The sequence below is a fragment of the Phyllopteryx taeniolatus genome, chromosome 8 (genome assembly GCF_024500385.1).
Source record: "Phyllopteryx taeniolatus isolate TA_2022b chromosome 8, UOR_Ptae_1.2, whole genome shotgun sequence".
NCBI lineage: Eukaryota > Metazoa > Chordata > Actinopteri > Syngnathiformes > Syngnathidae > Phyllopteryx > Phyllopteryx taeniolatus.
In genome coordinates this window covers 9,456,441-9,480,000 of record NC_084509.1, presented here as the reverse complement: position 1 = coordinate 9,480,000, position 23,560 = coordinate 9,456,441, and the positions used below count along the sequence as shown (strand labels likewise).

The following is a 23,560-nucleotide window of genomic DNA, read 5'->3' as shown; positions in this document are numbered from 1 at the left end:
GTGGGAGGAAACCGGAGTGCCCGGAGAAAACCCACGCAGGCATGGGGAAAACATGCAAACTCCACAGAGGCGGGGCTGGGGATTGAACCCCGGTCCTCAGAACTGTGAGGCAGACACTCTAACCAGTCGACCACCGTGCGGCCTGATCTAATGCAGCTTCTTCTTTTTTTTAATACAGTTGTAGTCTTACTGGGTGCCATGTTGGCAATGTCCTGCGATGACTGGGCAGGTACAATGTAGTCGAGTACTCCCCTCGGAGTCCACCGCGTATTCAAGTAATTGGTTAATAATTGGCATTTTTTTTTCGCCAGCCATTGTTTTGCTGTAAGACTAGCGATGCTAGCAGGCAGCTAGCAGCTGTAGGAGCTAGCCATGGGAGCTAGCATCAGCAGCTAGCTAGCCTACGTAGCAACGCAGAGTAGCGAACCAAGAAAGAATGAGAATAAAACGTCTTAAAGGTAGCCAACTGTGACCGCATTGCGGTGGAAAGTAAGCGTTAATTTACCAGATACAGTATATAGGGGAAAAGTAGCTAACGAGTAGTATATCTGGTACAGTGACCATTGTACAAATGGCGCAGAGACTTAAACAAATTTAAGATGTTTAAAGTGACTAGTAGTGCGATAATCTGGAACAGTGTCAATTGTGCAAATGGTGCAGATACTTCTCAAGCACATGAGTGGCCAGTATTGGTGAACAATAGATATGCAAATAGTGCAGAGTGGCGAGAATACTACAGAAAGTCCACGAATATTGTATAATTGGCCCGGCAGAGATGTGACAACAATCTCAAGACAAAATTGGCAGCTTGTTCCAATGGAATTGTAAATTACCTGTTGAAGAAGCTAATGGCAAGCGGGAAGAAGCTGTTAGAATGTCTGCTAGTTTTAGTTTGCATTGTTTGATAACGCCTACCTGAGGGAAGAAGCTGGAAGAGGTGGTGACCAGGATTTGGAGGGTCCAAGAGGATTTTGCATGCTCTTGCATTAGTTCTGGCAGCGTGCACGTCCTCAAGGGTGGGTAGGGGGTACCGACAATTTCTTTTCAGCAGTTTTCATTATCCCTTACAGTCTGAGTTTGTCGTTTTTTGTGGGAGCACCAAACCAGACTGTGATGGAGGAACACAGGACTGATTCGATGACTGCCTCAACAGAAACTGTGGCAGTCCGTGCTTCCTTAGAAGCCGGAGGAAATACATCCTCTGCTGGGCCTTTTTGAGGATGGAGTTGATGTTGGTCTTCCACTTCAGGTCCTCAGAGATTGTAATTCCCAGGAACTTGAAGGTCTCGAAGGTTGACACAGGGCAGTTGGATGGCGTGAGAGGCAGCTGTGGCAAAGAATGCCTCCTGAAATCCACGATCATCTCTACAGTCTTGTGTGATCAGCTCCAGGTTGTGTTGGCTCCACCAAAGCTCCAGCCACTCCACTTCCTGTCGATATGCAGACTCGTCACCATCTTTGATGAGGCCGATGACTGTGATGTCGTCTGCAAACTTCAGGAGTTTGAAAGCTGGGTGCGTTGAGGTGCAGTTTTTTGCGTAGAGAGAGAAGAGCAGCAGAGAGAGGACACATCCTTGGGGCGCCCCGGTGCTGATGGTGTGTGTGGATGAGGTGGTGTCCCCAAGCCTCACCTGCTGTGTCATGCCCGTCAGGAACTGGAAATTCACTGGCAGATGGCAGGCGAAACGCTGAGCTGGAGAAGCTTGGAGGAGAGGAGTTTGGGGATGATGGTGTTGAACGGAGAGCTGAAGTCCACTAATAGGATCCTCGCGTAGGTCCTCGCGACGTTGAGGTGTTCTACGATGAAGTGCAGTCCCATGTTGACTATGTCATCCGCAGACCTGTTTGCTTGGTAGGCAAACTGCAGGGGGTCCTGCAGGTGACCTGTGACGCTCTTGAGGTGGTCCAGCACGAGGTGATCAAAGGACTTCATGACCACAGATGTCAGGGCAACAGGCCTGTAGTCATTCAGACCCGAGATTGCAGGTTTGTTGGAGACTGGGATAATGGAGCGTTGGAAACAATGCACTCTATCGATTTTTGACATATTTTTTGGGGGAAAAAAATTCAAAGATACACAAGAAATTACGGTAATTATTAAACACCAATTAACAGTTTTTCTTGTGCCCGAAAAGTATTTGGTAAATCATATTGCAAGGGTGTGTTCTCCCCGTGCCTGGGTGGGTTTTCTCCGAGCACTCCGGTTTCCTCCCACATCCCAAAAACATGCATGGTAGGTTGATTGAAGACTCTAAATTGCCCGTAGTTGTGAATGTGGGTGCGAATGGCTGATTGTTTCTAGGTGCCCTGCGATTGGCTGGCAACCGGTTCAGGATGTACCCCGCCTCCCGCCCGAAGATAGCTGGGATAGGCTCCAGCAGCCCGTGACTCTAGTGAGGATAAGCGGTAAAGAAAATGGATGGATGGATATTGCAAGGATGCAAAAGACATTCACACAACACTGCTTAGTTTCTGTAAGAATTCTGGTGTCTTTCCCCAATCCCCACTCCAAAATGGCATCATAACAAAACTATATGGATTATGCCTGTGGTAATTTTTGGGGCCAAACGATGCACCCTTCAGCCTTAACTTCTGGTTCCAGGGCTGAGTCATTATTATAGGTGGCGAGAGCTATTACTGTCTCCCATAGTCCCCATCTCCCACAGACAATAACTGTACCACAGCACATGGCTTCATTGTCTTTATTTGCAAAAGAGCGAATATGAACAATTTACAATTGACAAGAAACGTATGATGTATGTTACTCTTGGGCCACTATTACGGTTGTTCTTTTAGTGACACTATAATGACACTATGCAGGGGGTCCTTACTTTACAAATTTAATTCCTATGGCATTACCTGAATTTTTACGTGAGACAGAACTTGCCGTAGTCTATCACTAACCTACACTAAACTGTAATAAAGTCTTAATTACTGTAAATATTTTTGATTTAAAACACTTCTAGGCCATAATTTTTAAACAATTAAATGAAAAACAGTATGGTGATAAATGAGCAGGCCTTCTTGTACCGTGTGGCGCCGTTTTCTTACACCGCTGCAACAAGTACAGTAGTTAATTCCGTGCCATTCGCCTTGCTGTACGTCGGGACCGTCACGAAGCGAGGATCCGGGGCAATGGTCATGTGGGGTCTTTTGTCATGAAAAATTATACAGATGGATATTATTGTTCCAGAGTCTGAAGTTATATCTAATGAGTTGACTATATGTTGCGAGTCACTCACATAATTTGTTTCCATTTTTACGCTGGATACCCTTCCTGACAGTCCAGACCACCCCTTTTTTTTTCTGGCCTTTGTAGCGGCAGTGGCTGGGCATTGACCAGGAATCAAATCCGTGTTGTCTGCATGAAACGCAGCAGCATGTGCCGCTAAACTACCAGTGCACATACAGTATAATGACCAGTGTTGTACCTAAACGAGTTCAATGAACGAATGTTCACATTTTGGGCGAACGTAAACTGAATTTAGTTAATTTCTGCCTGATGAACGTTATTGCGAACGAGCTCATTCTGGCGACAGAACGGTTTTTAAACGAAAGTTCATTTTCATTCAAAAGTGGCAGATTTTGCTTGGACAAAACCCATCTGGACACACTGTATACAAGCCTTCATATGTCGGGGATGAACGTAGTATTTGGCGACCACCATTCATGTTTAAATTAGAGCTGCTAGGAATGCAAAGTTATTATTGTCCTTTTACCATTGTTCCTGTCATACTGTCTTGCATATTTTTGTTTGCACATTTAGGGCAATAGTCCTGTTTTTGTTAATTACTCATTTTAAAAAAATGACTATTCCTGCCACACGTTTTTTTCTTATGTTTTTGAGATTGTAGGGTGAAACCTGCAGCCGGTTACTAGTGTGGACTGAATGGGTGGCAACAATGGAAAAAATGAAATGTCAGGATTTTGATGGTAATAATAGCCTGTCAGCAACATACTGGAAAAAAAAAAAAAGAACTATGACCTTGTTCATTTTTTAAAAATTTTGAATTATGAACTGTGAACTCAACTCGTTCATTTTTGGAACGGTGAATTGAACTTTGAACTAGTTTGCATAGAAAATGAACTTTCCCAACACTGATAATGACTGTCGAGAGATTAGGATGTCACTCAGTAGCGCGCAGACCTCAGCGCGGTGTTGATACCTGTCAGTTAGCACTGGCTACTTCCTGGTTCACAAAGGCCATCAAACTTTGTAAATAAATTCCTCTATCTGCACCTTTATCCAGTTCCTCACCAAGATGAAATGGCTTCCTCCTTGGCCCATGCACACCTTTATTGATTTGTATGTTTGTTGGTTTGTTTAACCAACTCTGTGTGTCCAATATTTTTAGAATTAGAATCTTTATTGTCATTTACTGTTATAATCAGTAAAATGGTTGTGAAAATACTAGCAGTGGATTAGTGCACAGTACTGTAGAAGTAATCAATTAACCAGCATTATTGTTGCATTTGCTTCAAATACTACAACGTACATACCCCATTCCCTTCAGCAAGTAGACCCCTCCCCCTGACTGTGCAGCCCAACGTGCATCGTCACCGTGTCAGCTGGCAGCATTGTAGCATGACATCATCACACATTACGGTCCGAGCCTTCTCGCCTGGAGAGCAGGCGAGTGCGCGCCGCAGCCTCGAGTGGGTTCGCTCTGGCAAACTCTGAAAAACCTCCCTTATTCCCGCACGCACCTGCCTTAACACAACCCTTCTCTTTCTCTCTCTCTCTCTCTCTCTCTCTCTCTCTCTCTCTCTCTCTCTCTCTCTCTCTCGTTCTCTGTATCTCTCCCGTTCCTCGCCCCTCACGTTTCAGGCAGCGTGCGCTTGCAGAACGACGGCATCATGGAGGCTGGCTGCGTGGTTGCCGCGGTGATTGAGAATGCCGCCTCACGGCCCCGGGGGGAGCCAGGAAGTAGTCACGTCCTTGAGGGGTAAGACCGTCTCTTCTTTTCTGCACTCACACCAAGTCATATATAGGCAGCACCAAGAGAAATGTATGTACTCTTTATGCATGCACAGCCTTTTCTGTGGCCACAAGCAGTGCGACTGCACGTTGCAATGAGTAATGTGTATTACTTCTCATGTCACTGAGCTCATCACCCTGAATAAGTATGACAACGGCATGGCCTGTCCCTCTTGTTAAGTCTTTTTGTTGCTCATAAAAGATGACTCCCCCCGAAGACAGTGAGTCACATTTGGAGTCAGGCTTTTGTAATGCGCTCGACTCGTGGTTGGCTATCTTTATGGTGGCCTGAATAGGTGAGCTTCACTCTGCTCGGCACACACAAAAGCCACAGAAAGGCTGCATTTCCTCTCTGCTTTGTCGTGTCTTACTGGCTATGTTGTTAGAATCTTATCAGTCACATGTCGAATGACTGGGTCATTCTTGTGCAGTGTCATGATTTGAGTGTGGCACACATTGTCGACTCACCCGCCCCCTCTGCCGCACGTGTGAGGATTGGAGTTCTATCAGGTGGAAGAAACCCCAAAACTATTAGTAACAATCCATATTCTATAGCACTTATCCTCATTAGGGTAGTGGGTGACCTGAAGCCTCTATCAGCTGACTCTGGGCGAGAGGCAGGATACACCCGAGGCTGGTCGACAGTCAATTGCTGGGCACGAACAATCATTCATACTCGCATTAGCCCCTTTGGACAATTTTACCCGCCTAATAGCATAATTGTCCGTGTCATTTTTAAATTACTGTCACAATATCGATAAAAAATACTTAAATATCCTTGCAGAAAATGTTGTTTTATCTTCTTGTCCGTGTAGCTTCAAAGTCATCCACGTCAAGGACTTACTATAGTGTGTTTACTGAGGAGTCCATTTGAAGTGTGCCGTTTTTTCAAGTCGATCAGCTGAGGTACGGTGTCCATCAGAGCGGCGACCATAATTTGAGGAAATATGGCTTTGGGCTCATGATTTACATGTGCTGTGTCAATTAATAAACAGATTAAACACATAGAAAACAGTATTATACAGTTGTCAGAGAGTGTGCTGCAATAGGTTGTTGCTCGAAAGCTCAACTATTCATAATGCACATTCTATTGAGAGGAAAAAGACAAGTTTGATAACATTGTGTTACAAATTTAGTTTTGTAAGTTGACAGTTTTTAAAAAAAATTAAGAGAATTTTGCATTGTTGAATTGCAAAATGATATTTGTTTCTCTAGGTCAGATTTCGATGCCAAGTTGTTAAGTTTATTAATCAAATGTTACAAACTTTGCTTATTGTAAATTGAATAGTAGACATTGATAAAAGTAAGCACCTGTAAATGGAATGTTATGTCATCATTGTTCAAAATTCATGAAATGAACCTCTGTTTATATGAACCTGTGAAGCAAAAATACATATACAAAAGTTGACCTGATTGAGCAAAACCAATGTGATATTTGAATTCAGCACATCAAAATTGTTCTAAATCAGCTAAAAAGCAACAATAAATTTGTTGTTGACCGATGTTATCTAATGCCTAGATCGGACTATAGGATTTTAGCCCCGATATTGGACCGATTAGCTATCACGGGGGAGTTTCCAGAACGGGCCTGACATATTTTGTCTACAAAACTTGTAGTGTGTCATAATCCACAACCAACGATTTGTCAGGCAAAATGAAAAGTCTAGCATGTTAGATTTTTGGGGAGGATATCTTTCATGTAGTATGACATATCAACGACAACTCTCCGACAGCGCACCTTGATGTCAACCAATAGGACTGCGTATTGTGACCGGCGCATTGCCTCCCGTGCTTTCTGTTGTCAACATACTTGGTCGCCGTTGTCAATATTTATTCACGCGCACAAACCAGTGTTTCCTGAAGCTTCAGAGCATGATTTGACAGAATGCCGGGATGTTTACGTACAAACGTTAGTGCTAGCTTGCTAGGCTGCATAACATTTTGTTGCTTGCTTGCGAGCAGTATCGTATTAAAAGTATGTGAACATACCTCAAGCAATCCTTGAATGGACAGCCCAAAACATCCTATCCCGAGCACCCAGTTTTCCTCTTTTTGCTTTTTTTTTATTTTTTTTTTTACCAATATTGCCGCGGGGATCCATTGTTTGACAAGAACTTGTTTTCGCCATGGTAACGGTTGTATCCGGTTGAATATAGTCTGACATAGTAAAATCGTGAAACACCAAATTTGTCTTGTAGAATGATCCAGGCATAAACTAGAGCACAGAGTTCCACAAAGCCCAGCCAACCAGCCTTGATTTGGGTCAGCACCACTGATACCCATTGCATTTCACTTGACTGAGAAATGTCGGGAAAATGCCAAAAATGATATCTAAAAGTGAACATTCTTCTTTGGTCCACTCACCCCTCGTTAGTGGAAACCAGTTTCAGTAGTTCTGTAGCTAATTGTGCTTGCTAACTAACAAAACCACAATATAAATTGAAATGTCCCTTTCAAGGGGACTAATTAAGAGGCTGCTTTCTCTCTAAATCCTTTCATCTCCATTTTGTTTTCCTGCAGAAGCGTGGCACCATTCAGTCAGCTGAAAAAAGACAATGTCTTACCTCAAGCTGCCAGCAGGAGTCCTACAGACGAGAGACAACCACTGGAGATACAGGTAGACACACACACACACGCACACACACACATCCCTGTGATTCACAACATGATGATGACGAAGATGAACCGAACATCACGTGGATGTAGCGTGATAGTCATGAATCAAATGTGTGAACAGGTGTACATCTGCAAGTGGGCCACTGACATGATGTCTAATGAAAGTGTCCTCTTTTATGAAAGAAGCGCTTTGCTGTTTATCATGAAAGGTGATGTCAGTGTTTTATATAGTCTCTTAACGAAGTGATTTTTATGTCAACATTCTGAAATTGTAACGCTGGAAGGGAAAACAGACAAATGTGTACTCAAATCTTGGGCGTGTCTGCATCTCTTTGTGGATTGCGTTGCGATTATGAGACGGGCTCAATGCATTTTATTTTTCAAACGCTAACCCTTCCAACATTGAACTGTTCACAAAAGAGGTGTTTATGGAAGTTCCTGTACGTCTGACCGTGTTGTGTGCAGCAGCCGTTTCTGCAATCAGCAGCGTTTGCTCTAACAAGGAGGAGGCAGTAGATGGCTTTGATTTCGAACATAAAAACGTATGTCTTGCCTGTTAGCAGCCATTGAATTCCTGGTACAATGGTGTATTACATGAGATATTGTAAGATGATTTTTTTTTCTGAGGTGGGAATCTTGACTGAATAGTTATCTTTTTACTAGTTTTTCTTTCCGAAGGTTTTGTAGATGTCGTATGCTGCTTCATGGAGGAGGATTTAAGCCATTAGGAATAGACAAGCTGGACTCTGCAATTTGCATTTGAGGTCAGGGGACCAGTTCCATTGTGAACAAACAGCAAAATCACAAAATAAATTCCTCTTCCCGCAGTAAAACATATCTTGTGGAAAATGTTTTTGTAGTTTTTGTGTTTCTTAGTTCTTGCTTGGCAGAGGTAATAAAAAGTATGCCTTCATGTCCCATAATGACACAAAATAGGGTATATTTGCTGCATGATTTATCGATAGTCAACGTTATGTGTCAAGCATAACGGGTGTCCGCGTTTTGCTTAATTTGTTTGCCAGGCACAGAGTGATGACATCACGGCCGAGCCCCTCCTGCGCTCCTGCGTCAGCACGGCGAGCATGAAGGTCAAAAACATGAAGAAGTAGGTCCCTGCTATTATGGGCTGCAAACCAGGCCTCTTATCCAGGCCAGTGTGATGAGTTCAGCCCCCTGCCGTTCTTTGTTTTTTCGTCCGTTTCGCTTTTCCCTTCATCACAGCATCGGAAAACCGAGATGTGCAGTTGTTCTTTGTGTTTGTAGGCTGACGTTCCCCAGAGGTCACTTCCCCCGCCTGGCAGAGTGCGCCCACTTCCACTACGAGAATGCTGACTTTGGAAAAGTTGAGGTAAGTCCCCCCACCCTAAAAAAACCCGACTTCTGAATATAAAAGATCCATGTCCTTGTTTGCATTTTCCATACAGTACATACAACTACTTTTTTTTTGGATCTCGCAGGCCCAGAAATTACATCTTTGCACTATTTCACTCTTATTTTTGGTCCCACTCCCACCAGTGTGTAATCTCTTAATCCAGCTCCCTCAACTGCTTTAAAACTGTGATCTCGCCTATTAGTTTGACAATAAACACCATGGAATCATCTTAAGAGTTTATAAGTCGGCATCATGAGTGTGGCTGCTAGGAGATTCAAATAAAGTTTATGTAGTTATGCAAATAGCATAGCTCAACTATTCTTTTTTTTGGCAGGGGGAACAACCACAAAAACGTATATTGGCGGTATATCCTTGCTTATTCAAGAATTCTTGGGGTTTAAAAAAAACCTATTTCTATTTTCTTCCCCCCCCCAATCCAATCCAATTATAATGGGCGTGACTAGTCGCGGTCCAACATGGTCCTTATCCCCCATGTGTAGCGGCGTTCCACTGTATAAATAGAATATAATAAAAGATCATTTAAAGAACTGGTTTTATGAGATGTAATAAGGCCAAAAGTCACACAACAACACTGTACTACATTCTTGTGTGCCTTTAATGGGGCACAGCCTAGTAAATGACGTCAGGAGCCTGAAGTCAGTCGGGTTGGCGGGTGTGGGAGCTCCTCCATCCCAAGCTAGTTTATTTTTAACCTTGTTGCATGTCTTTTGACGTAGTACTGTAAATATCGGACAACCAATACAGTTATTTAAAAAAAACAACATGTCTGAGACAGACAACACGTAATGCCTGGATCAGACTGCAAAACAAATTTGGTATTTCACAATTGCACTATGTCAGAATACTGCAATAAAATCTTGGATTCCGATGCCACCGCATCCCGTCTTTTCCGATCACAGGGTTTTAGCTTGTCAACTCAAACGCGACCGGATACACTCATTACCATGGCGGCGACAACAACAATGGATCGTGCCGTGTGTATTATAAGAACAAAATGGGGACAAATGTGTGCTGGTGGTCACCGATGCTCGGGAGAGGATCTGAATTCAAGGATTGCTTTAGGTGTGTTCACCTACCTTTAATACGATACCGCTCACCAGCGGGCAACAAAACGTTATGTAGCCTAGCAAGCTAGTGCTAGCACTAATGGTTGTAAGTAAACATGCCGGCGTTCTGTCGACTCATGTTAAATTTTGGTGTGTGTGAAGTAATTTAATTACAATAAAGTAATTTAATTACAGTAAGTTAGCACCCATTATTTCTGTCATGTAATGTTGGTTTGACCAGACTGATTAGAATACATGACCTGAATAGAGAATACTTTTGAAGATACTCAGTATACAGTACACAAGTATATACAGTAAATGAATAAATACACACACGTAACAATACATACACATTGCTCCATCTTGTGATCGGATCAGTGATCAGCGGTTATCGTTTTTTTAAACTCGGTGGTCGGCCCCAACAATCCTGATCGTGTAAAGCCTATACTCAAGATTGTTTTTTATTTGTTTTTAAGCAGATCAGGGCGTGAAAATCACTCTTAACACACTTTACACTAATCCCAATCAGAATTATCTTTATTTGTACGTCAAAACACAAAGGAATTTGTCTCCGGTAGTTGTAGCCACTCTAGTACAACAACAAACAGCCATTTGACAGAAAATACTTTTGTGACATAAAAAAATTAAATCACAGTATGGAGAGTCACTGAGCAACGAAAGGTTACCAGTAATCTGGTAATGCTGATGCTTTTTTAAAAAAAAATAAAACATTTCTCAATTAAAATTCCACTATGGTATATCACCCCGTTCAGGATAATCTTTCAGAGACATGGGATATTCGGCCCGTTGCTAATAACTTTGATCAGAAGTGGGGAAAATGCTCAAATTTTGCCCGATTGTCGGTATGTGTGTACCCCAATAAAATGCAAGTACATTTTTGTTTATGTGGTTTTGGTCAGCCATTTTCTAAAAAAATTGCTAAATTAGCCAAAACTTCCTGACCTAATAGCTTTCGAAAAGAGTCTTAGCTAAACCCCAGGGCTTACATATATTAAAATTCCACGATGGTATATCACCCCATTTGCATGCTAATGTTGCATTTCTTTGACGTTGATATTAGCATTCACCTCAAAGCGCTGCTCTTTCCTCACATACTAGCATGGCAGTATGTGAGGAAACAGGCAGTGGCCCAGATCGGGGGTGGAGATCTGCATTTGAAGGACAGTTACGCAAACACTGTGCCAGGCTGAACTGTGTGTAAATCCACCCTAAGCGAAACCACCCAACTGTGTATGAAGGACCCCAGATGTGCAATTTGTCCCTCCTTAGCAAGTGCGACAAAGCTAATAGGAGAGTCGGGGAGATGTCAGTCAAGGCGAGTTTATGCGCTCCCTCGCAGTCTTGGGATAATTGCAGTCACCTGTGTCTTGCGTGTGGGTGGGCGGGAGATGAGCCGGGGTTGTTCAGTTTAGACGCAGTGAAGCGGAAGTGGCTGTTGAGTCAAGTGTCTTCCCTGAACTTCAGGTTCTTTGCCTGCAGAGGGCAGCAGCTGTATGCTGTCATGAAGCAACTGTGGGTTGAATGCCGCTTATGGACCCCAGCAAATCACAAGCTGAAAAAAAAAAAAAAAAAAACTCTTAATGGTGGAGGAAAGGCAGGTGAGCTTTTAACATACTCTCAGTAGTGCACTGTGTAGTACAAACACAACATTGCAAAAAATGCTGGGATGTCAGACTACGGCATGGAGGAGGGTGTGGAAGGATCAGGTCTCACAGAACCGCACAAGGGCAGCGAGGAAACACACCTCCTGAGTCCTTCCCCCATCATATCCAATAGACAGCGCAACACCGAACCGCACCGCCAGTGATGCTTTCACGGCTTCGGTCGTGTCCAAGTCTTTGTGGCTCTGCTCGAGACGAGGAGGACGCGTGTTCGCTGCCAAGCCGCCTTTTGTGGCGAGAGAAAGAAGGGGGAGGCAGGGAGGAGCGGGATGGAGGAGGGGGGATGTTGGAGGCAGCACACAGGACAGGGAGGAGGGGAGTCTGAAAAGGGGTGAGACAGTGGGGAGCATCCTCGTCTCATATTGATGTTTGAATGTGAGTATACGCGCTACAATCCAGACGGTGAGGAACATCATTTCATGAATTAAATCCTATAAGGTAACATTTTGCTTTGCTGTGGAACTTCTGCGAAGTCATGGAATAAAAGCAAGAGCTACTTCCTCCAGCATTCGAGGCAGGTAACGTGCATGTGTGCTAGCCTTTGTGCTGATGCTCATGCATAGCTTTAATGAAAACTTTGATTGTAACTGTCACCAAGGACTTTGTTTTTGCATCTCCGTTTGCTTTTTTTGTTTGCAGGATTACACAAAAAAAGCAATCGAACTGATTTGAATTTTGCAGCACTGTCCCGATTTTCCCTGTGAATAATGCATGGATCTGATCCCGGGGCAACAAAGAATGACACATTTTGGTGCCGATCCCGCTAAATGTGCAAATCAAGGATTTGTTATTCATTCTTTTATGTTCTATTGGTGTTATGCATGAGTTATGATGACAAAATAGTGTGTAACTATAGGTGGACAGTTTTGGTACTGATTCAATTACACATTTTTCAATCTTGGCGGAGGTCCGTCGTAATTAACTGCTCATAAGGTTGTTGTTGTTTTTTTCATCACTGTTAGTTGGTTAGCAGGATTACTGTACACAAAACTGCTTCAACGATTTTCACAAATTTTCATTTTGTGGAGCCATAAACCAAGAGTATATTTTTAGTTCAGATCTGGATAGATTTGCAGACGAAGCAATACTTTTTCTTACTTTGCTGGCATTTTCAATTTCATTAGAATGTATGAATCTTAAAGAAACTTTGAAGGTGTACAATTTGGCGCTAATCCGATTTGGGATCGTTTGGCCTTGTGAAGGTTTGTGCCTTTTTCTGGTTACCTTCAACAAGGAGAGCTGATTGGTAGTTTGGAGTATTGCCCATAAAATACAACTGGCCATAATGACAATATTAAAACTTCCTCACCTGCACTAATTTGTATGTTAGCGCGATTACTCGACTCATTTCTTTGAAGCTTTGTGGCGTGATGGATCTTTGTCAATGGAAGACTCCAATCAATTATGGTGCATTTCGGTTGAATGGGTGCATTAAATAATTGAATTTACATCACAGTAGAGGTTTTGTTGGCATGCACAACCAAGTTACCACTGCCAAGGAGGGTTCAAAGTGTTTTGTTTGAGGGTTTTGTTGGAAGGAGTAAGCAAAAATTACAAATGAAGTTGGGACATTGTGTAGAATGTACTAAATAAAAACAGAATACACTGATTTGCAAATCCTTTTCAACCTATATTCAACTGAATACACCACAAAGACATTTAATGTTCAAACTGCTAAACCTTTATTTATTTATTTATTTGTATTTCTTTGCAAAAATTCACTCATTTTGAATTTGATGCCTGCAACACATTCCAAAAAAGCTGGGACAGGGGCATATTTACCACTGTGTTACATCACTTTTCCTTTTAACAACACTCAATGAACATTTGGGAACTGAGGAGAGTAATTGTTGAAGCTTTGTAGGTGGAATTCTTTCCCATTCTCGCTTGATGTACAACTTAGTTGCTCAACAGTCTGGGGTCTCTGTTGTCGTATTTTGCGCTTCATAACACTTTCAATGGGAGACAGGACTGCTGGCTATTCCTACTAAGCCAGTAACACATGCAGAATGTGGCATTTGCAAACCATTGTGTTCTGTTTTTATTTATCTGACAACCAATATTTATTTATTTATTTTAACTTCATTGGAATTGGGGTTTGTACTTAATTCAAATGCAAAACCAATGCTTAAACCATAAAATCTATGTATGGATTTTGTAATATTTTGATAATATTGCAAGAGATGACTATTTGCACGGATATTATTACACGCATATTAATTAGTTTGTTACCAAATTAAGATTGGCCTTGGGTGGGGGTGGTGCTGTTCTCAATGCAAGTCTAACCTTTATGCTATTCTATTATTTAAAATGGAGTTTGAATTCTCTGCTGTTGATAAAATGTCTAATCCTGCTTCTCATCATCCTCGTTCCGAGCTCCGTCTGTTGGTGCTTAATAAGAATAACTAAATAGTTGTTCTTTGATTTTTAGCAGACAATCCATGTCTCATTCAGTCTGGTCCTTTGCACCACCTCGTAGCAGTAAACTGGGTCGCCGCGTGTTGTGTAACAGCCCTTCTCAATGCGCTTCAAACTGTTATAAATAACCAGAAGCTCCCTCGACTCGTTGCTTCCACATCTGCCAATGCCCAAACTGTTTTTTTGTTGTTGTTGTTTTTTTTGGGGTCCACACAGAGCATCGCTAAAGAGGACAGTTGGTTTGAGCAGGTTGAAAAAGATGCTGAAACGCAGCCGACCCAAAGAGCTCATATTTTTGCAGCTTATGGAATGAATTATGTGTTTCAGAGTACGAGATTGATTACTAGAGAATGAATGTGATCCTTAATAATGACATGCCAACGATACGAGCCGAGTTAAAACGGACTTTATCTTATTATTTCTTTCTTAGTTGAGTTTTACTCATTTCCAATGTGTGTAAGTGGTTTTAGTAATAAATGTAGTAATGAAGTTGCCACATCCACACAGGAAGTCAATTATTTAGAACGTGAGTTCTAGTATTGAACCCCTATTTTCCATCTGCTTCTTCTTTAGTTGGGATTTGCAGAAGGGCATAGTGAAGGACCAAAGGGAGCCCAGGACTCCAAAGAACTGCTCTTTCTGGTCCAGATCACCTGCCAGGTACTCTTGGTTCATCAATGTAACCCCTCACATCAAGAGGTTTTTCAACACTTTCCCCCTCACCCAGGCTCGAAACTGGCTGGTGAAGAGATCCTACGAGGACTTCCGTGTTCTGGACAAACATCTGCACTTGTGCATCTATGACCGCCGCTACTCGCAACTCACCGAGCTGCCCAAATACGACCCAGTGAAGGACACGGCCAAGGTGCTGTGCATCTACTGTTTCTCTCACCTCTCACATCAATCTTCTTATGAACGTACAACTGAACAATCCAGTGAGACCTCAGACAAGACATGCATAAGAAATTGTGCCTTTTATTCCATATTTATTGTTTGACGCAATGCAGTTCTACACCAGTACAAACTACAACCACAATAATAAACATATGGTTAAAGGAACACCTGTCAGATAGAGTCCATCAAAATTGTATTTCCCCAAATAATGCCCGCTCTCAAATAGATGCCGTGCCCTAGTTAGTGGACAGTGTGTCATCCACTTTAGAGAAATACATGCCTCCCTTTCTCTATCAGAAGTAGTAACTAATTGCCTCAGTTTATAGGTACTGTTGTTCACACAGACATTTAAGAGTTTACTGCTGTGCCTGTTTGAACTCCATTGCAAACCAAAACAACAGCACCTACTGAGCGTTGTCCCACTTGCTGAAAACCACGTGCCCGCATAGCATTGATGATCTTGTGCTATGGGAAGATAATGTCTTTGACTACAATTAGCTTTCCAGTTGACTGAGATTTTTGGTTACCCCACAATTTAGTGCAATCATATATATTTTTCTGCCCAGGTCTCCATAATATTCATCTTCATTTTTTATTTGTATTCTATTATCCACCCTCTGCCTTGAGATACGACTGTCCCGAGGTTTTTTTTTTAAAATACGAGCCGATTTTTTTGCTTTGACTTGTGAGCACAAACTTGGGATACAAGCGCTGTATGGTGGCAGATGAGTCAACTCCCTTCACAACTTGCAGGAGTTTGGCTGAAGGTTGCTGTCAAACTATACATCAAACAAAGCAAAAAACATGAGTATTCGAAACAACCCCATAGCCTCCGCTATAGCATACAATGGGAAACACCATAGGCAAACAGGCTAACAATTAGTGTCTATGTGGGTGTAGTCAGCCTTTAAGCAACGGATATCCAAACACAAAACTTTGCAGCAATGTCGCTTCACGAACAAATCTGTTTACAAGCAAAATTTGGCCGAATATTGCTTCAGTTCACGTACTATGCTTGAGTTTGTGGGCAGTTACAGCATCCACGCAGAATGCTCAGTTGCGCTTCCTCTCACACATGGTGAGCTTCTTTCGCTTTGTGTTTCACATTTTCACGTACAGATACAAATCTTATTTTTTTAGCTTTGCTTCAAATTAGGGGGTTCCAATTCTGAGTTTCCCTGAAGTGGGTCTTAACACTAATAGTGTTTCTCTTCAGTCAATACCCAAGATGTTGGCCACCTACTTGTCCCGCTTCTCCGTCATTGCTGACAACAAGATCAACTGTGGTCCAGTTCTCACATGGATGGAGGTAGTAAAGCTTATTATTAAGTTTTTCTTCACATTTTTCTTTGTCTATAAAGTAGCCTAGTAGAAATCTTTATCGAAAAGATATTTGAAATATTAAGTGTGTCAACAGGTTTTGTCCATGTCTAATCAATGTACGGATTCTCATCTAATTTTGTCTAATGTGAAAGGAAGACTGTGGTCAAATGTTGTGTTTTGTAGATTGACAACAAGGGGAACCATCTGCTGGTGTCCGAGGAGGCGTCCATCAACGTCCCCGCCATCGCCGCTGCCCATGTCACCAAACGCTACACAGCACAGGCCACCGATGAGTTGACCTTTGAGGTAAGACTTCTCAGATATGACATATGATCTGTGATCTATAAAGAAATATAGTAAATACTAAAGACACTCAAGTAAAACAGACTGTGAGACAAGATCAGCTTCAAGTTGTGGATTTTTGTTTGAGGTTTGGACCATATTTTACCCAAAGTTTTAGGTAAAATTCAGGTTTTTGATTATTTTTAAAAAAAAATTATTATTCAGATGAGTAGACTACAGGGATAATAATGAGAGTGTAATCATATCTTCTGGTGTTAGGTAGGGGACATTGTATCGGTCATCGACATGCCTCCCAAAGAGGACACGGGCTGGTGGAGAGGAAAACATGGCTTTCAGGTGAACAGCTTCGTGTTTTTTTTTTTTTTTTTTTTTTTTGTGGTATTATTTATATTACCCTTACATTACAGTTTTTTGAGTGAGAGAAAAATAGTGTTTTTTTTATTTGCACTTAATATTAGCGATGGAAAGCTATAAAATGACGACACACACACATGGAAGCCCTTTAAAGATCGAGTTTGTAGTTAAAAAAAAAAAAAAAAATTCTATATGACCTGACAGTAGAATATTATTAGAATTATCTTTTGAAAACTCATCCCTCATTGGCCTCATCTAATGTCTGGAATTCTAATTATTTTAAAACTTGTCATGACAGGAACAGGCTATCAGAGACTGTAGAGATGTCAATCATTTGTGTGAACACACATACGGGCACATCCATATTTTGTATCTAAATTAGTGGTCATTAACATTTCTCCATTTATGTTGACCATGTTTTGAACAGAAGATATGTATGGTTACGATGTAACATCACACAGCAAGTTGTAACACCTCTTCAGATGTCAATCATGTTTGTCTAAGAGGTTAATTGCTTCCATCCCCAAATGGTGGAAGCAGTATTTTTAAGAGAACTATTCACATGATACCTGCTGGCTGCAGTGGCATTTAGACATTTTCTGCCTCGCAGCACCTCCTTACCCTCATGCTCGCTGACCTATTTCACTTGATCCTCCCCCCTTGCCCACCATGATGGCCTGACAGCTAGCTTCTCCTTGAAAGGTACAAGTATATGAATGTTTTTATCGCTTCTCAGGTTGGTTTCTTCCCAAGCGACTGTGTCGAACTGATAAACGATAAGCTCCCTCCTAGTGTTCAAAGCTCAGTGCCCAAACCAGGTACACCACTGCCTTTCACTTTACTGCATAAATGATTTACAACTTTCTCCTGGGATGTAAGACAGATTGCATTTAAGTGTTTTTTTTTTTTTTTTTTATGTGTTGTGATTATCAGTATGTAAGAAGCACGGCAAGCTGGTTACCTTCCTGAGGTCCTTCATGAAGTCACGGCCGCCACCCCAGAAGCTTCGCCAGCGCGGCATTCTCAGGGAGCGAGTGTTTGGCTGCGACCTGGGCGAACACCTCCACAGCTCGGAACACGAAGGTGAACTGCATAAAGGTGAAATGATGCAAAACCTGAATCAGGTTTATTGCTAGTAATGTGTGCAACACAATCTCAGTGCAAGGAATATGTCTTGGTATAAAAATGCATTAGGTGTGCAAGAATTAAAAATAAAAGAGAGAAAATAAAAAACCTCACCCAAAAACAATACATGCTTGCCACTGTAAATCCCAACAATAAATTTAGATCAAAAAACGAGAGTAGCAGCATTACCCAGCACATGGCAGTCGGATCAATTTGCTGTCTGTTTTTAATCCTCTCAAGGGATTTATTGATAGTGAGGCGGGGGGGGAGAATAAGGCTTAATATCACCAGCCATGTTCATCCATTTACCATAATTGCACTGCAATGAACATTATAGCTCATGGTGACTCACACTGTGTTGCACATCCCCGCAGGTGGTGAGCAGCTCGCCTGTAACAAAACAAATCGCAATCATATTGGGTTAATGATGAGTTCAAATAGCTCATTTTGGTCTTCACCTGCAGTCCCTCAGGTTGTGAAAAGCTGTGCCGAGTTCATCGAGAAGCACGGCGTGGTGGATGGAATCTACAGGTTGTCTGGAATCTCCTCCAACATCCAGAAACTCAGGTTGGTTTGTTACTTAAATATAAATTCGTATAATCAAAAATCTCTTAACTTGTGCTTGAGCTTCTTGAAAATGCTTGAATTTAAATGTTACATTTTTAACAAAGTGCTTAAAAATGCTGGAAATTAAAACGAGCTAGAGAAGAGAACAAGGTCGACTTAAATAATTTCGAAAGAATAATCGTATTTTCCTCTCCCTCTATAAAGGAGTATTAGGGCTACACTGAATAGAAGAAAAGTAATACAATTGCGCAATTACCTTGGAGAGCTGCGAAACTGCATTTCACTGATGAATGTTGTTGACAGTGTTCACAATGACAAAGGATTTGATCTCCTTTGTCTTTATAAAAAAAATTCTCAATATTTCAAGAATAAAGTTTTTGTGTGCAGCTCCTCTCAGTAGCTCCTCTCATTAGCGCAATGAATACTTGTTTAAGCGCATCATGTTACAAGAATAAATTGGTAATGATATCATAATACTGAAGAACTTTTATCAATGCGGAACACTATTATTTATTCCCATAAATTATTGCAACAGTTTTATATGAGGAGTGTGGTTATTGATGTTACTGTGTTTTTAGATTTGATGTGTGGAAGAAGCACATTACTGGAGCGGGGTTCCAATTTCGGATTTAATGCAATGACAATAAAGGCATTCTGATTCTGATAATCAAGTCATAATAGAGTGTGCTAGAATAACCTCTTCCATGTATAAGATTGAAGTTGTAAGGAATGAGAATAAACTTGTAACAATATGAGACAAGACTTGTTTTACAGTATTACAAGAATTGGGAGAAAATTACAATAATAATCTAAATTTTACAAGACATAAGTCATAATGTTACAAGGAAAAAGAGTTAAAATAAAATCATAACATTATCAGACATAAGTGGTAATTAGAAGACTAATGTTGCAATGGGGCGGCACGGTGAGCGACTGGTTAGCACATCTGCCTCACAGCTCTGAGGATCCGGGTTCAAATCCGACCTCGCCTGTGTGGAGTTTGCATGTTCTCCCCGTACCTGCGTGGGCCTTCTCCGGGCACTCCGGTTTCCTCCCACATCCCCAAAACATGCATGGTAGGTTAATTGAAGACTCTAAATTGCCCGTAGTTGTGGATGTGAGTGCGAATGGTTGTTTGTCTCTATGTGCCCTGCTATTGGCTGTTCCAGTTCAGGGTGTACCGCACCTCTCGCCCAGAGTCAGCTGGGATAGGCTCCAGCACGCCCGCAACCCTAGTGAGGATAAGTGGTACGGAAAATGAACGAATGACTGTATCAATGGTATGAGACAAAATTCATAAAGGTAGGAGAATTGTGTCATACTGTAATGACAATGAAGCCCTTTGTTGCAAGACAAAAAGCCATAGAAGTATATTATCACTCATAACCACTTACAGTGTATACTATATAAATTTGGGCAAATCAAAACGGATACAATTGAAACGTCACGTAAATCACTGGTCTTGGAGAACAGCTCCTCCTGATAGCTCCTCTGACTAGCACAATGAATACATATTTCGGGATTTGTCAAACGCATCATATTCTTCCTTCTTTTATGCATTTTTTAAAATCTAAAATTGCAACTTTATTTTGACTTACCATTATCTTCTACTTCCTCTGCTATTTGACTTTTTCTATCTCCTGTTTGTATGCCATGTGAGTTATCTTAATAAGACACAGAAACATTGTGAATTAATTGTGCAGCATTTGTTTTTAATGTACAAATGCACAGATGGTCAGTAGGATGTTTCCCACGCTGTTCTGTATGTTATCTAAGGGTTTTCATGTGTCCACGTTCAGGCACGAGTTCGACTCTGAGCAGATTCCCGACCTGAGCCGAGATGTCTTTCGACAGGACATCCATTCGGTGGGCTCCCTTTGCAAGCTGTACTTCCGAGAGCTTCCCAACCCTCTGCTCACCTACCAGCTGTACGACAGGTTCTCAGTGAGTGCGAGCATTTAAGCGGTTGCTGCTGATAGTTGCGGAGCTTTCCAGGAGCAGTGGGAGTGTTGTTCTTGCTAAGCTAAACAACTAGAAGTGGCTGCTCTGAATGTAGAATAAAAGAGAGTGAATGGAATTCTAAGCCTCTCTATCTCGCTTGCTTTATCCTCACAGGAGGCTGTGTCTGCAGCCACAGATGAGGAAAGGCTGGTTAAAATCCACAATGTCATCCAGCAGCTGCCTCCTCCACATTACAGGTCGTCTTTACTGCTCAGTGGCGCACCCACGTGGCCACAAGTATAACTTCAACATTTACATTATAACTCACAAAATGGAAAACTAAGCTTTGAGCCACAACATATAAGATGAAAACATTAACACTCAACTCACTTCATTAGGTACATCAAATGACATCCAGTAAAATAACATTTTAAAACTAGTCATGTTTTTTTTTTTTTTTAATTCTTTACAGAGGTCATACTTAAACAATACATTTATTTTTGAGGTTGTACAACTGCAAAGTGTCATACTGAGAGCTGTTTTACCTGTCTCTTGTAGCTACATAAGGTAACCAAAATATTAAAAACTAAGTACAAGGAATTTGTACGCCACTATACATATTGTCTAACAGTTGTCAATTAATATTCAACTTTATTATGTCTTTTTTTTTTTTTTTACATGGATAGGGACAATTGTAATTGAAACTCCATAACAGTATATTTTTGGGAATTTACCTAATAATAGAGTTTGATAGCAACACATGTAATATATTTGACACAATTTAAAATAAATAATAAATAATGTTTGATACATCGCTGGTATTCGCTCTCATAATAGGTTTTGTAAGATTTATTTTGTTCAGACAAATGATTTTTTTCTGGTAAAGAGAAATTCTCTTACCTTGCTGACAGTTTCAGCCATTTGTCAGAGGTGTCACTGCTTCCTGGTGCGACGTGTTTAAAAACAGCCGATCGTGTCGGAAAACCTTCAAAATAAAGTTCCCCGACCTGACCGAGTACGCTCTCCACATCCCCGCCGCCGTTGAAGAAGTTTTTAGACACGTCACACCTGGAAGCAGTGACAGTTCGGATGTAAGCTGGAGTGACAGCCTAAATTATTAGCAAGGTAAGACTTTATCTGTACCAGAACAAAAATAATTTGGCTGAACAAAATAAATAAATAAAAAAAACCCGAAGAAAACAAGATGAACAATATAGATTTATTTGCTCCCATAAGTCCCATTATATTGTGCAGGTTTTCCTAATTTAATGGCCAGTAACAGTAAAAGCAGTGTGCTCATGACAGGAAGCAAAATGAATGTTTTCCACTTTTGCAATGGTGACACTCATCGTGACCGTGGTTTTGTGTGCAGGACGCTAGAGTACCTCATGAGACATTTGACCCGTCTGGCCACCTTTAGTTCCAGCACCAACATGCACACTAAGAACTTGGCCATCGTGTGGGCACCAAACCTGCTTAGGTGAGTCAGAGATTAAAGTGATAAATGACAGCTGTGACAGTGCTCAACTCCATCACGTCTGGATGTGCGTTTTAGGTCCAGACAGATCGAGTCGGCCTGTTTCAGCGGCACGGCGGCCTTCATGGAGGTACGCATTCAGTCCGTGGTGGTGGAGTTCATCCTCAACAACACCGAGGCGCTCTTCAGCACCAAGCTCAACGCCATCATACGGGAAAGCGCCGGTGAGTCCAAAAGCACCACCGCATCAGCGTGTTCTGTCGGCAAAGTGGCGCTGACTCCAAGCGTTTGTCTCCAAGGTAACAACACCTTATCCCGACCCAAGTCTCTGCTGGTCTCCTCCCCGTCCACCAAACTGCTGTCTCTGGAGGAGGCCCAAGCACGCACTCTGGCTCAGCTGAGCTCCCCCGCCACCACGCCCTGCCTCAGCCACAGTGATTACATCGAGGTGGGGGAGGGTCCCGGGGCGCTGATGGGCAAGTTCCATACGGTCATCGAGCTCCCACTGGATAGGTGTGTTCACTGACCAGCTCAGCTTTTTGTACGCTTTCTTTTGGTTGTCATCTATCGCAGGTTAACATAACTATCACAGGCTACAATGAATAAGGATATCATCAGAGATTGGAGACATTCTTATGATCTTTGAGCTGGAACCAGATTGTTTTTTTTTTGGTCAGTTCTGAGGTTCCTGACGCTGGCCTTCTTGTGTGGAATTTGCATGTTCTCCCTCTCAACCCAAAGTGCGCTGGGATAGGCTCCAGCTTGCCCTAACCCTAATGACGACAAGCACTGTCGACAATGGTTGCATTTTTTTCCATCTTATATGACCATGCATTTCTAGTTAATATAGATAAGCTTTACAAGTCCCACAATAGTCCCCTATTTTCAATTTTTGACTGTTTTGTAGTGTCAAGCGGGCTCCAAGCAAGGCCAAGAAGTCTCCCGTGGGCAACTGGCTGTCCTTCTTCCACCTGGGAAAGTCCCACTCTGTGTCCAAGCGTAAGCTGAAGCGACACCCCAGCGAGCCCAATGAGATGAAGAGCATCGCACTTCCAGGTGGGCTCAACGACTCTGCATCTCGATCTGTTTTTCATTTTTGGTTGCATTGAAACATACTATTCACTTTTCTTGCTGAATTAGGTGGGAGAGGTGACAGCGGTACATTGCGCTCAGCAAAAAGTGAAGAATCTCTCACCTCTCTGCACAATTTGGAAGGTAATCATGAATTTAGTGTTGTTTAATGGCACATGTAGATTTATGTTTTCCCCCACTCTACTGTCAAAATGATCTATGTCCACCAATATTACAAAAATCTCGAAATCTCATGTAACCTTAATTTTTCGCTGGATCAATAGTGTAATACTATATATGTAAAGCGTTATGGGCTTTGTAGTCAATCAATAAGCTGAAGCTGCCTTGGTCGTGCATTCTGATGCTGTTGGT

General features: G+C 41.9%; 1 protein-coding gene across 2 annotated transcripts in view; it reads left to right on the top strand.

The window, feature by feature from the left end:
* The window catches only part of arhgap32a (Rho GTPase activating protein 32a), a 41,511-nt gene that overhangs the window by 7,530 nt on the left and 10,421 nt on the right, over positions 1-23,560 (top strand). The window contains exons 2-20 of one of the 2 annotated variants that reach the window (XM_061782256.1): positions 4,829-4,946; positions 7,499-7,595; positions 8,617-8,699; positions 8,858-8,942; positions 14,707-14,793; positions 14,861-14,998; positions 16,244-16,336; positions 16,534-16,656; positions 16,912-16,989; positions 17,744-17,825; positions 17,941-18,090; positions 18,597-18,699; positions 20,499-20,643; positions 20,815-20,897; positions 22,013-22,120; positions 22,196-22,341; positions 22,417-22,630; positions 23,025-23,173; positions 23,258-23,332. In XM_061782256.1, coding sequence (XP_061638240.1) covers positions 4,858-4,946; positions 7,499-7,595; positions 8,617-8,699; positions 8,858-8,942; positions 14,707-14,793; positions 14,861-14,998; positions 16,244-16,336; positions 16,534-16,656; positions 16,912-16,989; positions 17,744-17,825; positions 17,941-18,090; positions 18,597-18,699; positions 20,499-20,643; positions 20,815-20,897; positions 22,013-22,120; positions 22,196-22,341; positions 22,417-22,630; positions 23,025-23,173; positions 23,258-23,332 — 2,128 coding nt within the window. In that variant the 5' untranslated portion in view covers positions 4,829-4,857. Of the gene's footprint in view, positions 1-4,828; positions 4,947-7,498; positions 7,596-8,616; positions 8,700-8,857; positions 8,943-14,706; positions 14,794-14,860; positions 14,999-16,183; positions 16,337-16,533; positions 16,657-16,911; positions 16,990-17,743; positions 17,826-17,940; positions 18,106-18,596; positions 18,700-20,498; positions 20,644-20,814; positions 20,898-22,012; positions 22,121-22,195; positions 22,342-22,416; positions 22,631-23,024; positions 23,174-23,257; positions 23,333-23,560 lie in introns of both variants that reach the window. The other variant, XM_061782255.1, reaches the window with a different exon arrangement.